This window comes from Helicoverpa armigera, chromosome 4, assembly GCF_030705265.1.
Source record: "Helicoverpa armigera isolate CAAS_96S chromosome 4, ASM3070526v1, whole genome shotgun sequence".
Taxonomy (NCBI): Eukaryota; Metazoa; Arthropoda; class Insecta; order Lepidoptera; family Noctuidae; genus Helicoverpa; species Helicoverpa armigera.
This window is the reverse complement of record NC_087123.1, coordinates 2,713,462-2,729,335: the sequence shown is the minus strand read 5'-3', so window position 1 is coordinate 2,729,335 and position 15,874 is coordinate 2,713,462. Positions and strand designations below refer to the sequence as shown.

The following is a 15,874-nucleotide window of genomic DNA, read 5'->3' as shown; positions in this document are numbered from 1 at the left end:
CCTTTTGAGAATAATTTACGCGCTATAACACTTTGCCGCGACTGTTATGCGGAAGTTCGGAAAGTCAACTTCGAACAGACGACTCCGGTTATTACGAATAGTGTTTGGCGCCAAGAAAGAAGGTACTCACCTAAAGTACAAATTCCAAAAGCATAACATTATTGACACTTATTTCTTACGATTCATTGTTATTATAATATTGCGTTGAATATGCAAAAGAACACTGCAATATGATCGGTGAGTTATGACATCGTACACTGCATATGTAGGCAACGCACGCATATGTCGATGCACTGCGCTGTTGCGAAAAACGCATTTGCGAAATCTTTGGGGTAAACAAACTAATTACGTAATTACAGGTGGTAATCAAACAATTAGTATGTGTACTGATAGCGGCGTTGACTAAAATTGGAAGCAAATGCAGGAAACCGAAGTAGGTTGGATAAACCGCGACTTGGCAAATATTCCGCTAATAGGTACGAAGTTTCTAATTAACTTTCAAATTCAGAGAACTGCCTTATAGAGCTAGATTTAGTACCTACAAACTAACTGTAGAAAACATGGCCTGCATCATCGCAAGTGAGTTTCAATCAATCTGAATTGACCTCTCACCAACACGCATAGGAACATACCCAGCGCGGTCAGTAGGAATATAGGCAAATCTCCCCAGGTTTGGGGGTAGCGTTAGCCCAGCGGGGACGTTTTTATTCTTCGCTGTGACGACGACTGTGTTGAATATGAATATCCCTGGTTTTTATCTATGTATAGGAAGGCAGTTAACTACTATATTTTTTACTCTAAGCGTAGCACTCGAAGCGTAGGAAAAACACCTCTTCGTTATTCCTATTAAAAATGTATTCTCTCTACCGGGAGGTAGAAGATATCTAATTATTTAATTGTCCTTCAGTTATTTACCTACTAAACAGTAATGTGTGTATATTTTCAAAAGAACCTCGATAACGGAGGTAAATAATAACATGCGATAAAGTTGAAACTACCGCTAAAATGTGCGACGTAACATCATACTCCATACGGTCGTCGGAGCAATCGTGTTTCCAAAGGACGTTTTTCCTATGAAACTGCATTTAAAGTAATATGAAAAGTACTTACAAAAGTAAGTTGTGATTGTCTTTCAGCCATCGTCGGTCATTTTCAAGAGCAAGGCAGATGTTTGATGATTTACGACACGGACAAAACCGGCAAATTCTGTTTTTTTATTTGTTGACATTACTTTTTTAAAACACTCCTTTCCACAATCACTTGGGAATCTTCAATACAACAGAAACTTGCTCACGCCGCAATAAAATGTTATCATATTATTTTAAATGAACAAAATTTTTATAAATCTTTGATTACATTGAGGAATAATTTCCAGGAAAAAAACAGCGTAAAAATTATCTTACCGTATAATGGAACGTTACTGTTCGATAGGGATGCTCAGCCGAGTTTCACATATCTAATCATTCGAGTGATCAGCATTCTTTAAATTCGAGTTGTTAATTTTAACGTAATATATTTTCAATTACGTTAAATCTTTCAGATTTCATTTTCTAATTTATATTAGAACAAAATAAACAGCCCAAAATGACATCTTCACGAATAAATAAAATGATTTTTGTAGTTTAGTCGAATACTCGTTCGAATTAGTCGAATAGTATTTACTTCACTAATGTTAATAATCGATGAATAGCTGTATTCGTGACTTGATTGTGATTGTAATGGAATTTTATTAAACTGAATAAAATCCCTCCAAATTGAATTGGATAATCTAAATTAGTGATTATTTATACAAACTTTTATAGCATCGTGGCGTAGCTTGTTGGTGTTTAGTGTCTTTCACTAGTTGAGTGAGAGGTTAAGTGATCACTGTTAAAGTTCAGGTGAAAAAAAGGCGGCTTTTCTGCTAATAATTATGAATAGTGAGAAGAGAAATGCCCGGGGCAGGGGCCGTGGTCGGGGCCGCGGCCGCGGTCGTGGTCGGGGCAGAGGCCGAGGAAAGAAAGTTCCAAAAGTAATGTCAAGTGATGAGGAGGAATGTTCCGTGGAAGAAACCTCTCAGGAACAGGAAGAAATCGTTAACGAAGATCCTAAAGAGGAACCAGAACCTACTGAACCAGCTAAATGTAAGTTGTCGTGATTTTATCTATGTTTTTGTGAAAGCATTCATTCAACATTGATAGGGAGCCTGAAGACTCTTACTTACTAGACTTTTTAGTACGAACTAAAAATACAGCCACAAAGTAAAATAAATAAAAGCCGCATATGTACTGTCAATCACTGTAATCTAATAGCATCATAATCTATACACATAACCTCACTTTCTTAATCGAACTTAGCTAACTACCATTTTATTTTGCCTCTGAGAAGTTATCAAGCATCCTTTAATTCAGTATTTCTAATAAACACCCACACAATAAACAACATAGCCCATTCCTAGCAGGCCTAAAATAATGAATACAAACTCCTTGTAAGTTATCTGTAGAACATTATCTACTTTATCATCATTTTTATTTATCACTTATCACAAAGATATGGTGCAAGTGGCTCCTTCATTGAAATTTCGAAAAGTTTAACAGTATACTATACATTTTATTTATACCATGAAGAAAAACTATGTCAGTTAATAGAGAAATATAGTAATAGAAAAGTGTAATTTATCTATTTAAAGTGTTATCTGCAAAATGAAAAGAAAAACTGGTATTGCTCACTGTAATATTTAAACATCTTTTAAAGAAGCCTCCCTTCTAGTATCTATCATCATATATTATATCCTCCGAGTCCTTTTCCCAACTATGTTGGGGTCGGCTTCCAGCCTAACCGGATGTAGCTAAGTATCTATCATACTTAGTTTTTAAAACCTCAAAGCTACAGATTAATAAAAAAACCACCAAAGCCTTAACATCTCTACTTACAAATAAATTAGCAAATAAACAGTCTACCACATAATAAAACCTCTAACACAGATTCTTCTTCTATTTCAGTGGAAGTTCCCTCAGATATATCTCAACTAGAAGCTCCAGTCTTCACCACACTTCAGCGTGGCCCTCCAGAGCCTATGCTAAGGCTCGACTGGAGCCACCGAGCCACCCTCATCGGGGAGAAAGTCCTCAATCCTATGATTTATTGCTGTGATATATGCTCTAAACCTATTCTCATATATGGACGAATGGTAAGAAGTGTTCCACTTTATCTGATTATTAAATATCGATTTGTGAAATGGTACAAAATAGTTACATTGTGCCTCTGTAAAGGAAACATCTGTGTAAGATTGCTATGAAATAAATTATTACAAAACATGTCTAACATGATTTCTCAAGTTCTCTAAAGTTGTGTGCATATTTCTCAAAGCTTTTCTTTGAGTCAAAAGTGCTCTTTCTGGAGATGTATATTTCTTTAACTCTATTACTTGGTCTGTTACAGATACCATGCAAGCATGTATTTTGTTTGTCTTGTGCCAGAGCTGAACATACACACTGCCCTAGATGTAGAGAAAAGGTAAATTAATATAACTTTCGATTTTCCTGTAAAACTGTTACCACTGACCGGAAGTTGACTACACTGGGCCTAAAAATGTATGTTAAATTGTAGTGTGTTTTCACCAAATTAACTTAGTAATTTGATCAGAAGTAATAGACTGTATTCCAATGATATTGTATAATTTCAGGTCTTGCGAGTAGAACAAACTGGATTAGGCACAGTATTCATGTGTACACACTCTGGTACGCGTTATGGTAACACAGGGTGTAGGAGAACTTATTTATCTCAGGTAAATAACATTTCTATATTTACTTTTGAATTTGCAAATCAATAACATTATATTTTTTCATTAACAGACTTTAAATTATTACAATTTGTAATGATCTATTATAAAAGATTGTCCTTATTTTTCCAGAGAGATCTACAGGCTCATATCAACCATAGACACGTGTCTTCGGGAGCCGTGGAGAGCAAACCTGAGCCTGAAGCCCCTTCGAATACAGTAGCTATTGTCAAACCATTAACTGTAAGTATAACATGATGATTTGTTTTTAAAAGAATTTACTTTGCTCAGTAAAACTTGCGGAATTACATACAACTTCTAATCATAACTTAGAAACCCGTCATGATTAGCAATTTTTCTTATTGATGAACCAATATATTTTGATTATCCCTTAACATATGCATTGGTATATAATTCAGGTATAATATTTATGTATAATGCTTATATGGGCCTCATATGTCTGATACAAATAAATTTAATGAAATCTCCTCAGTTGCCGCCGTCGGCCGGCGACCCGCGCGGGCACCCTCACGCGCACGCGGGCGGCGAGCGGCCCCGCGCGCGCAGCAACCTCATCACGGTGCCCATACAGGACCAGACTGACTCACACGCTTACTATAATTATTATCCGGTCAGTATTCTTGGATGTTTATGTAGTTCTTGATGTAGATAATTTGTCATACATCTCCCAACGGTTTTTCCCAACTATATTAGATTCGGCTTCCAGTCTAAACAGATGCAGTTGGGTACCACTGTTTTACATGGAGCGACTGCCTATCTGATCTCCTTAACCCAGTTACCCAGGCAATCCGATGCTTCTTGGCAAAACTACTTGTTTCAGAGTCTGGCTTCTGGACTACCTCAAATGACTGCCAAAGATATTGAAATGACAGCTGGAGAATTTACCGTGCCTTCCGAAACACAGTAACTCGTTATGACAAGATGATCACAGGGACCAACTGAGCCAAAATTAAATACCAGAGCAACCTTGTGATCGCATAAATGACATGTATGACTTACTCGCTTTCGTGTAATAATTTACCCGATTTATAATGTACTTAATTAAACATCTTCCAGCCACCACAGCCAGTGCCGCCACCCTCGCTGCCGCCGGTATCATCAGTACCGGTACTAGCACACACGATGAGCGTGCCGCCGCCGACGTACTACGCGACCGCACCGCCGTACTCCGCGCCGCCGGCTTATGTGCAGCCCGGTTTGTATATGTTTATCTATATTAACCGTTTCACCATCACTATGGGCCATATACATATGTATACCATATGTGGCCCATGGGATAGGGAAAATACTAATATTGTAAGTTCTCAGCTGCATTGGCAATCAAACTTGATGCTCAAGATCAAAAGGACTGAAAAAGCCTTCCTCGATCCTTATGGCAGGACCCCATCCGGGAATTAGGGATAACAGGATATAATTATCATCAATATAAAAAATATATTATTAGTTGTGAGGACATAAAATGTGACTTATAGATCTGATGAACCAATTTAAAAAACCAAGCGTACATTGCAGTCATTACTTTCAGGTTAGCCTCTCTTCAAAATCTAACCTAACTTCTACTCCCCAGGTGGCAGCATGTCAACAAACGTATCAGGCGTTTCACCCATGTCATCAACCGTTCCCATGGGATCCGTAAACGCCATGGGCGAGGGTGCCCGCTGGGGCGAGGGTTACCAGCAACCCTCAGTACCAGTCCAACAGTGGCCGCCTCAAGGTCAACACCACTACTATAGGTAGCCTTTGTATAAACGCCGCTTTTCGTGGCGAGATCGAGAGTGACAATTGTGTGACTCGAGGACTTGAAGTAATGGATATTGGAGATTATAAATATATGATGGTTTGAACTTGTTACTTGGGGCGTTTCTGTGACAGTGAGTATGTATTGTGAGAATAAGTATGTTTTGATGGCTGGCATTGTCTTTGCCAAACTTAATGACGAATTGGAATATCAAGCGGGTAGCGTACCAGTAACCATTTTAGGTATCAGCGAGCGGTAGAGGTGCAGGTATGAGCTACACGCAATCGGAAGTTAGTTGCGAGCCGTCATCAAGTTTGGCGTGAATTGAAGAATGTAAAAAATCTGAATAAATTGTTATTATAATTCAATAAGCATATTGCTTGGTTAATCAATTTGAAACTGCCACAAATGATGAAATTGAAACTAGAACCCAGCTTTATTACGTATTTGTCATACAGTCTGATAAGTGTTATCTAGTATGTTAGATATTATGCCTGTCTGGTATCATTGACCGCGCCCCGATAGTATCGCCTAGACAACTCACTCAAACAATAAATTGGCGTTATGAAGTACCGTAAAATACGTTTATATATTTCCACATTATGTGGTATAGGATAATCTCATAGTGTACAGGTCACAAGAAAGTCTATTTTATACTAGAATTCATTTATTTTGTATTGAATTGAATATCTGTAGTTTATTTTTTCTTCAGCTAATAGATTTATGTTCCATTTTCTGTACATTAGTATAAACATGTAATGATAATTATATTTACTCATAATAAGGGGTTATTGTTGTGCTAAGAGATATATCCTGTTTGTAATGTGCAATTTTCTAACTTTAACCCCTATATTTATTTGTCTTTGCAGTGCCTTACTTGATATAGGCATCACAACGAATGTTTCTATGTATGCTATAGTGTAAATCATTTATTATTTTATTTACTTTCTCCACCTGTGCCCATTAGAACTACTATAACTTTTAATTAATTCCTTATTCTGTTGATCTGACATGGAAAATAAGACAATTTTGTAAAAAAGAAATGAAGAGAAAAGCAATAAAAATCTTAATAAGTGATTAGATATTTATTTTATTAATTAACACTAATCAATATCAATTATATTTACAATATGTCACATCTTTCACTCTCCTCAGCTAGACACAATCAACAAATGCAATAAAATCTGCAAAAAATATTTACTTTTTTATACCCATACATTCAACTGTTACCATAACACTATTGGATTTTTATAAAAGAAAAAATAAAATGAATACTATTTCGTATAGATTCACAGCGCCACTGCAGAAATGCTATAGCTTACAAACTAACGAATCGAAATGCACTTTTAACGTGTGATGTCCATGAAATGCTCTATAACAACCTATTGAATACCAATTGACAGACTCATAAATATTTTCAAACATGGAATTTGAGATCGTCAGGCACTCGTAATGAAGCATGCCTATTTCTACATTGGTTCTGTGAACAGCCTTGTTTATATAGCTTAGACCTGCGGGGATCATGATTGCTTGGTGGTGGGTGGGTCGGGGTCGGCGAGGTCGACGAGCGTGGCCTCGGGCGGCGGCGCGGGGCTGGCGGCGGCGTCCGCCGGGAACTGCGGGATGACCTGCGACTGCGCCTTCCTCACCGCGTCCATGTTCACTTTGGTCGATAGATTCTTCTGCCGCGTCTGTTCGGAAGTCTTCGATAATCTCTCGCTCAACGCTTTGAGCGCGATTTGTCTGAAAACGCGTAAGTGGAAATTTAGCTTGGGAAATTCTTGTAGACATATTAATAATAGTAGATGGACCAATGGTTTATTTCAACAGATCTTAAATCTGTGATTTTTCTGTTGCTTCAGTTTCTTTTTATTTATTATTTATAAAAATTGCAGGCTTTATAAATGTAGGGCTGCATAATTCAATTGTTGGAGCGTGCGAAATATGCAAATTAATTATACACGGTACAATAGGCAGCCTCAAAACATCTTGTTATTTACTTCATATTGTATTATTTGTGATGTCTTCTGACTTCTGTCTAGCAAAATGTTGCAGTCAGTAAATTGTCATATCAGCAGCTAGCTTTATTTTGACTATCCATTTATTTGATCAGCAAACGTCTGGCTGGTAATCAGATCCATTTTAATACAACAACACAAGCCTAAAAAAAACAATAAAGTAGGTCCACACTCACCTCCGCCTCTCCATATCTTGTGGCTCCACTCCCGGCATAGATATAGTGACTCCCCGTGGACTGAGCGCGAGGTGCACGCGCCGCGGACTCGGCGAACATAGGCCGAGCCGCACGAGGCAGCGATGTGGCGGCCCGAGGATACCCCGCACTACTGGCTGCAGGACCGTAGGGAAGAAACTGCAAAATAGAAAAAAAAATGTTTAGGTAAGATTATTTTTGGTGGTAGCTTTAATTTGTTTAAGGATATGTGACTCATACTTAATCAATAAGATTAGTAGTTTAAAATGAGCAAATGGTTTTTAAATAGTATGAGTGTACTTTGAGATAAGCTAATTAAATCATTGACTACATCAGTAGTAAGATAGCATACATAAATCTACTTTCGTCAATTTATTCCATACTAGATTGTACCAGCGATTTCTCCTCCATCCTATGGGCACTCATTCACAAGGATAAAAAGTAGCCTATATTCTCCTTCAATAAATGGGTCATTTAACACTGACAGAATTCTTCAAATCAAATCCGTATTCCCGATGATGTTCAAGCAAACAAACTCTTTAGCTTTACAGCATTAATTTAAATAACTTTTCAATCAGAAAGCTTTGCCTGTCTCAAATCATCAGTTTTTCATCATCAGCAGGTTTGTCTGCTTAGACTCTTTAACTGTCTATACAGAGTATGAAAGTACCTATGAAAGGAAACTGACAGCATCAGATTACAAGCCCATTGTTCTCCACAACTGCTCGAGATGACAAACAAAGAGACAACATTTGTCATAAATTCCTTTTTGCAAGACAAAGTAAAAACCATCTATGTAAGTAAACATGTTCTTTACTTTGTCATCTTTACAAATTAACTTGATTGTAAAAATATTTACTGCTTAAAAATCATACTGTTTACTTCTGCAACATACTGATATTGTAGACCGAAAATTTGGGTCGATATTGGTGACTTTTGCTATCAAAACATACTTAACCTTTTCACCGCCACGCCATATCGGTATTCCTATGCCCTGTACGCCAAGCCCGAAAATCTTAATTTTAAATATCTACTAAAAAATACATAAAAGTAATGATTTAATAGGTTTATTTTGTATTTTTCTGCGACCTGTTTTTTGTCGAGTATAGCCGTCGTTGGCGCACAGGGCACGCTTGCTCATGTCGGCTATAGCCGACATTGGCGTTCAAAAGGTTAAAGATGCAGACTTCCATATTACTAATATCCCATATTCACCAGAATAAAGCAGGTGAAACCGCAAGCTAATTAGTAGATCAAACATTTATATACTACTAAATAAAAACTGGTACATACTTATCAAAACTGAAATTATCAGCCATATCTCCTCTGGTACCGCTGCTATGCCTCTGCCAGAACCTCAGGTAGATCCAGGAGAGGATGGTGCCGCTGCCCCACATGCAAGGGTACGTGCCTTCCAGGGCTCCGATAGCCCACAGGATAATGGCTGCTATTAGAATCAGCAGCGGTAGTGATCTGTTTGTTAACTTCCCTGAAATTGTGGGGTTTCAATTAGATATTGATGGTTTGTTGTAGTTTAAGTTTTTGCTTAAAAAATATTATTTTCTGGATTTCATTCATCATCAGCCTATGGCAGTCCACTGCTGGATTTGATTGTTATTCAAATAAATTAAGATGTATTCAAAATATTGTTGACCACAAAAACCAAGTGACATGCTAATAAATAGAGCAAATAACAAGTTCAAGTATACTGTGTATTCACAGTTATTCAAGGCAATCACTGAAGTGTGATAAACCTAAACTATTGAATATAATCTAACAAGTTTAAAACTACAATACTTATCACTCATTTCGCACCTAATGGTGTTTTTATCAGCAGATGATCTGGCATAATCTGCTTTACTGCTACACTCACGGCAGCCAGGTACCCCGCCAAGCCGTGTACGTGAATATCGAACAAGTAGGACGTTTGTCCTGTACACGCAAATATCACTAAATAGTAGAACGTCGTTAGAAATGCTACACCAACATTGGTCAACAAGAAAAACTTCATCATTTCCATTTGACCCCATAACGGTTCTATTAGTTTTCCACATAGTCCCACTGTCACAATGTCGATGATCACTTCCCACAAATGAATCTCGAGAAACCAGAACGTGAAAGTGGACCAGAATTGAAACGAAGGTGGCAACAAATACCCTGGAGTGACACTGAGAACGTCCACAACATCGTCGGAAAACGATAGAATATACCCTATAACTACCACTACACAAATGAATTTCACCGATGGCGATGTGTTTCCTAACAATGCCGAAAACTGTTGTCGTAAATACGGCAAATTACGACTGAATACCCTTAGCGCAGCCATTTTTGTGACGGATGAACGAAACGAAAATCCAAAAACGTAAAGCTGTCAAACTATTGAAACGTCAACATCAATTTATCTTTTTGCACTCCATTTTACGCTAAGAAAGACGTCACGGTGTTGAAATTTATAATAAATCATTTTTTAAGATGAGTTTTTACAAAGAATACAATATATTAAGCCATTGCATAAACATTCATATGGTATCCTGATCAATTGGGGTCGTCAGGGATGAAAAAAATACCAATCTCAGTACAATAATAAACAACAACATTTTGGCACAGTACCTAGTACTTTGCATCGATGCTTTGCATGTACTTTGTAATATTTTGACATATCGTACATAACATTTGTCAAATAGCGAATTCTCATTAAAAAAAACTAATCCGGGATCCCTATCCCGGTCAAAATTTCAGAAAATTAGCTAAGAACTTAATTCCACAGTGTTTCCTATTTTCCGGATTTACCTTTAGGTATCTAAATGCTATTTCGGCTTATAAGTAGTGCTTTGTCGGTACGATATTTACATTTTGCCGGGTCATTCTTATCAATAACTTTGCCTTGTTTGAGAGTTTTGTCTGATTTTAGCTGCGTAAAGCTGAAATTTCGGGAAAAGGCGTGATGTATTCACCTAAGAAACCATGTAGCAACTACAGGTTGCGGTATTTAACGCAGAAAGAAGCGATCGCTTTGGATGAGGACTTGTTCAATGAGTATAAGTTCAGTGTTGACCAGCTGATGGAGCTGGCGGGGCTTAGTGTCGCTACCGCTGTTTCACGCTGTTATCCAGCAGCTACGTAAGTGTTCAGCAAAAAAATTTCATCTTATCACAAATTAAATCTACTCTGCCGCTAAGACGAGCCACTGACCGTAACTTCTTTGTTTATTTAATAACAATAAAAAACTCTCGTCTGCATATTCTTAAATATAGGGTCCAGATAACAAGACAGAAATTAACTAGTAGCATTATTGTCAGGTACATAACACCTTTAAGTATGCTAACTTTCATCAAGGACTTGAAAGGAATTTGTGTAAACCAGTAAAGAAACAAGATTCTGAAATAGTATGTGATTTAGTTATTTTATATTTAATTTAATTAAATAAACTTTCAGGCACCCATCAGCTTTAATCATATGTGGACCCGGAAACAATGGAGGGGATGGCCTAGTTGCAGCTCGGCACATGGCTTTATTTGGATACGAAGTCACTATTCACTACCCCAAACGCACACCAAAGCCGCTCTATGAAAATCTTTTATCCCAATGTGTGTCATTTGGTGTCAATATCATAGACAAGCTTCCTCCCGCAGAGACCTTGTCTAATGAGTACCAAGTTATGGTTGATGCTCTCTTTGGATTCAGTTTCAAGCCACCAGTGAGGGATGAGTTGTCACCTTCTATGAATGCCCTAATTAATGCCAGTATACCAGTTTGCAGGTACTATCTAGATACTGTATAGTTAAGAAATACTTTTGTGTTCATTAACTTTTTTCTCCAATCCAAATCAGAAGGGAATAATGGTCAAAGCACGTATTATTATGGAGATTTAGGTATTCATATTTTATTTAGATTTATTTTTTCTTTCAGTGTGGACATTCCCAGTGGGTGGCATGTTGAAAATGGTCCAGGGTTAGGAAAGGTTCTCAGACCTGCCCTCCTCATATCACTGTCAGCACCAAAGCTATGTGCCCAAACAGAGTACATACTTGACGCAAAGCATTTCCTTGGTGGAAGGTTCTTGCCTCCAGGCATACTGAAGAAATATTTCCTAAGGCTACCCCCCTACCCTTGTGAGGATCAAGTGGTCCAGTTGTCTTGTTAATTTATTGGATGGCATCATGGTGACATTTATAGTCTATAAGATTTTAGAAATTCTTGTTTTGAATTTTGTTATAAATATACATTATTGGGTTTGTTTGTGTCTTGTTTCATTTTTATACAATATTATATCAAGTTAAAAGATGACCCAAAACTAAATCTTCTGTGGAAGTTTCAAGCAGGCGGCAGTGTGCGCACTCGCTATTATAATAACTAATTTTTACTACTCCGTGTTACTAATAAAATAAATAAAGAGACAATAGAAACATAGTTTCTACCCTAAAAGCTCCGAAACTACTAAACCGATTTGTAGAATTCTTTCGCTGTTGGAAAGCTAGACTACCCCCGAGTAACATGGGATATATTTTGTCCCTATAGATACGTGAAGGGGTTTCCCTCGAGACGCAATGAAAAAACTAATAATAAAAAAAACCGGTAATTATTGGTAAACATTTTTAATGCTACAAATGTAGATAAAATAAACTATTTACTCTGGAATGTTGCTACCAAACTTCAAACAGCGTTGACGTTCCAACTTTTCGCGCCGTTTTTTCCCGCGACCGGCTGTCATTTATGTTGGTGAGGTCAGCGACTTGGACGCATCGTGTCTTATTTAAATTGATTTCTAGTTCATTTTACCTGTTTTATACTCAAATGTAAGTAATAGTTACTTGTAATACTTAGTTTTATGTGGAAATAGATCATTTAGTCGGTTAAACGTGAATTTTGAACCAGAAAAACCTTTGTGAAAATCCGTTACAGTTCCATGGCTGTGGCGTTGTTTCTTTGTGTTACAACCCAGAATCAACATTCCAGTGCTTCAAAACTTACATTAAACGTAACTTTATTACAGTTAAAGATGTTCGAAGCGCGTCTTTTACGTAGCTCCATCCTCAAGAAGGTGCTGGAAGCCATCAAAGATCTGCTTACACAAGCCACGTTTGACTGCGATAACACTGGGATTCAATTGCAGGTACTGTAATTGTGCTTATCTATTTGACCTTATAACACCACTCAATACTTTGACGACTAGATGAAATTGTCTACTTTACAAGAACCTATCTTTATTGTTCTATATCTAAGTATGTATGTCAGGTCATGTCATGTAGTTATTGTAGTGGTTTCAATATAGTATATTATGTTGTTTCAGGCGATGGACAACTCCCATGTGTCACTTGTGTCTCTCACTCTCAGATCTGATGGCTTTGACAAGTACAGATGTGATAGAAATATCTCCATGGGCATGAATTTAGGAAGGTAAGTTATGCTTGTACCTAATTACAACATACGTGTTACTTACGTGTTTTGATGTCCATTTTTATACTTGAAATCAATATTCAGAGCTGTTCTAGACCTCAACAACAGCAGGACATTTATCTGCAGTAAATAGAAACAAATGAATAAAAACATTAAACAATTTCCCATGCTTGGTCTTTGCTATAGTTTCACTTTTTCTTTGTAATTCCATTAATAGACTGACACCACAATCTTTTGTAGTATGTCAAAGATCCTGAAGTGTGCTGGTGACAAAGACACAGTAACAATCAAGGCACAGGATGATGCAGACACTGTTACATTCGTGTTCGAGAGCCCCAACCAAGAGAAAGTCTCCGATTATGAGATGAAGCTCATGAACTTGGATTTGGAGCATTTGGGTGAGTAGATAAGCAATTGTCAATTATATTAGCTGTTCCCTATAGAGTCACTTGCATTCTAGGTAAAATGTAGTTTTTATAGCAGTCTTCAATAAATGGCATTCAAGCAAACAAACATAAACAGACACTTCAGCTTTATAATATTAGTATACATACTACATGAGGCTGGGATTGCAAAGGTCAATTGTAATTAGGGCTGCCATCCGTCCGGGTTTCCCCGGATTTGTCCTCGTTTGGAGGCTGTCCGGGGCCGTCCGGGCGGGTTTCAAAGTGTCCGGGAAAACCGGACATTTTTCATAGGGCCATCTTAACCTATGGTGCCTGGGTATGCGAATAACCCGGGCGCCTAATAATGCAGAAGTCGAAGTGTCCCAAATCTCAAAAATTTTCGCGCTCGCTTCGCTCGCGGCTTCTTTTCTTGCCACGATTTTTTTTACGTTTAGCTACTTTAATATCCCAATATTAAAACAATTTAGCGCTCGCTTCGCTTGCGGCTTCTTTACTTTGCGGATATTTTTATTATATAAGTTTAGGTGCTTTAGTGACCCAAAACTCAAAAATTTTCGCGCTCGCTGCGCTCGCGGCGACTTCACTTTACAGTTGTTTGTATTTTTCAACATTTTTTTGTCTAACCTATCAAGAAGGTAACTCCTAGTTTCCAAATGAGCTTTCTTAATTATGACCTTCGAAATACATTAAGTCACAATCTTTCAATACTAGGTACTACATAAGCTAGAGAAGGCACTGACTTTTCATGTAAGGAAGGACCTCATTGAATTTAAGTAATATGGTAATATTAAAAATTAGGTCTTGTTTTGTTAAACAAAAAAAAATCGGACTCGTCCGGGGAAAAAATGCGATTTACGCCAAATGTCCGGGTTTTTTAAATATTTGTCCGGGTTTGGCGAAATTCGAAATGGCAGCCCTAATTGTAATCATTGTGAATCACAGTCCTTTCAAGTTCAGACTTGTTCTCGTTATGAAATGTTATAACATGTTATCAATATTGCATTTGTTTTATGGTTTAATCATTGAGATTTCATATTATTTACACTTTTATTGAAAAAAAATATTTTTATAAACTGAGCAATTTGTTTTATAATTATGTTAATTTTTTTAACAGGCATTCCTGAGACTGAATACAGCTGCACCATTCGGTTACCTAGTGGTGAATTCGCTCGCATCTGCCGTGATCTCTCACAGTTTGGAGAGTCTATGGTCATTTCTTGCACCAAAGAGGGTATGTATTTATTTTGGTCCCTTTGCAGATATCAAGCTTTTTACACACAACACGGTACTCGGCTGTATCTAGTTAAATTAGAAGCTGAGCCAGTGTAGTTGGGAAAAACCTTTGCAGGTGATGATGAATCTCTTAAAACTTTTTTCTAAATCATGTTTTGCTCTTCCACAGGAGTAAAATTCTCAGCGTCAGGCGACATTGGCTCAGCTAACATAAAGCTCGCACAGACTGCTTCCATTGACAAAGAAGAAGAGGCTGTGGTAATTGAGATGGAGGAACCAGTGACACTCACATTCGCTTGCCAGTATCTCAACTACTTCACCAAAGCCACATCCCTCAGTCCACAGGTAAACTTACCCAAAATTAAACACCTACCTTTTGTCACACAAATATTTAGGAAAGTGTGGTGTTTTACATTAGTAGTACCAACAGGTATTCTCCTGCCCTTATTCCCAGTAAATTACATATTTTTAAGCAGCAGTATATTTAATAAGTTTTCCATAACTTGTATGCTTTGTAAGCTGCTGGGGAGTTTGTTCCACTATTCGTGAATCTTATGGGCAAAACATTTTAGGGGTATTGTAAAATTTGCCATCAAAACGTGCTGGTTTCAGCTTGTTTTTTTTTTTTTAAATCTTTTTCACTAAATATTTCGTAAATTTTTCCAGGTTCAACTGTCAATGTCGGCTGATGTTCCCCTGGTCGTAGAGTACCGCATTCCAGAAATTGGCCACATTCGCTACTACTTAGCTCCTAAGATCGAGGAAGAAGACAGTTAAATTTAAGTTTACTTTGTTAAGTTTTACTTTAATTATGTAACTCACTTGTACTGGCACTTTCTAGAATATCATGTTAAATTCCAATTTCTTAGGCCTGATATCTCAATACACTGTGTGTATCGCCGGAACTTGTGATAAGTAATAGTATTTTTGTAGGGTAATAAATAAAGCCATTCTACACAAATATGGATTTAATTTATAAACCTAGCATAAACTGAAACAATGCGGAATCCAGAATACTTTTGTTGGAATTTTATGCCATTTGGGTACCATTTTTACGTGTAAATTAAAATATAAAGCAAACTTACGATTGCAATGGTTGCATAGCA

At 37.3% G+C, this 15,874-nt stretch overlaps 5 protein-coding genes across 8 annotated transcripts in view; 3 read left to right on the top strand and 2 right to left on the bottom strand.

Moving 5' to 3' along the window:
• Nucleotides 1-1,262, bottom strand: part of LOC110370503 (MAP kinase-interacting serine/threonine-protein kinase 1) — a 72,142-nt gene extending 70,880 nt beyond the window's left edge. The window contains exon 1 of one of the 2 annotated variants that reach the window (XM_021326332.3): nt 1,111-1,262. Coding sequence is in view for 1 of the 2 variants with exons in the window: in XM_021326331.3 (XP_021182006.1) it covers nt 1,111-1,140 (30 nt within the window). In the remaining variant the exon portion in view is untranslated. The remainder of the gene's footprint in view (nt 1-1,110) is intronic. The other variant, XM_021326331.3, reaches the window with a different exon arrangement.
• A 355-nt stretch (nt 1,263-1,617) lies between these two features.
• LOC110370459 (E3 ubiquitin-protein ligase Hakai) lies at nt 1,618-6,589 on the top strand. Of its 2 annotated transcripts, none has more exons than XM_064034438.1 (8): nt 1,618-2,123; nt 2,982-3,169; nt 3,421-3,495; nt 3,665-3,766; nt 3,893-4,003; nt 4,254-4,391; nt 4,838-4,976; nt 5,349-6,589. In XM_064034438.1, the coding sequence occupies exons 1-8, from the start codon at nt 1,913-1,915 to the stop codon at nt 5,516-5,518; spliced, it is 1,134 nt and encodes a 377-aa protein (XP_063890508.1). In that variant the 5' UTR covers nt 1,618-1,912; the 3' UTR covers nt 5,519-6,589. The 2 variants fall into 2 exon arrangements, with proteins under 2 accessions (XP_063890508.1, XP_063890509.1); XM_064034439.1 differs by lacking the exon at nt 1,618-2,123 and adding an exon at nt 2,545-2,697.
• LOC110370460 (transmembrane protein 115) lies at nt 6,590-10,098 on the bottom strand. Its single transcript, XM_021326269.3, has 4 exons — nt 9,547-10,098; nt 9,025-9,220; nt 7,714-7,890; nt 6,590-7,262 (listed from the first exon to the last, which is right to left on the bottom strand). Exons 1-4 carry the CDS (start codon nt 10,055-10,057, stop codon nt 7,040-7,042), a joined length of 1,107 nt encoding a protein of 368 aa, XP_021181944.3. The 5' UTR covers nt 10,058-10,098; the 3' UTR covers nt 6,590-7,039.
• A 265-nt stretch (nt 10,099-10,363) lies between these two features.
• On the top strand, nt 10,364-11,970 carry LOC110370500 (NAD(P)H-hydrate epimerase). 2 transcript variants are annotated; one of them, XM_021326329.3, is made up of 4 exons: nt 10,364-10,527; nt 10,643-10,851; nt 11,167-11,490; nt 11,641-11,970. In XM_021326329.3, exons 2-4 carry the CDS (start codon nt 10,676-10,678, stop codon nt 11,873-11,875), a joined length of 735 nt encoding a protein of 244 aa, XP_021182004.1. In that variant the 5' UTR covers nt 10,364-10,527; nt 10,643-10,675; the 3' UTR covers nt 11,876-11,970. The 2 variants fall into 2 exon arrangements, with proteins under 2 accessions (XP_021182004.1, XP_021182003.1); XM_021326328.3 differs by having other exon boundaries at nt 10,399-10,568.
• Nucleotides 11,971-12,368: 398 nt separating this feature from the next.
• Nucleotides 12,369-15,725, top strand: LOC110370506 (proliferating cell nuclear antigen). The gene is made up of 7 exons (XM_021326336.3): nt 12,369-12,527; nt 12,725-12,844; nt 13,022-13,128; nt 13,369-13,526; nt 14,650-14,766; nt 14,938-15,113; nt 15,435-15,725. The coding sequence occupies exons 2-7, from the start codon at nt 12,731-12,733 to the stop codon at nt 15,543-15,545; spliced, it is 783 nt and encodes a 260-aa protein (XP_021182011.1). The 5' UTR covers nt 12,369-12,527; nt 12,725-12,730; the 3' UTR covers nt 15,546-15,725.
• The last annotated feature ends 149 nt before the right edge of the window (nt 15,726-15,874 follow it).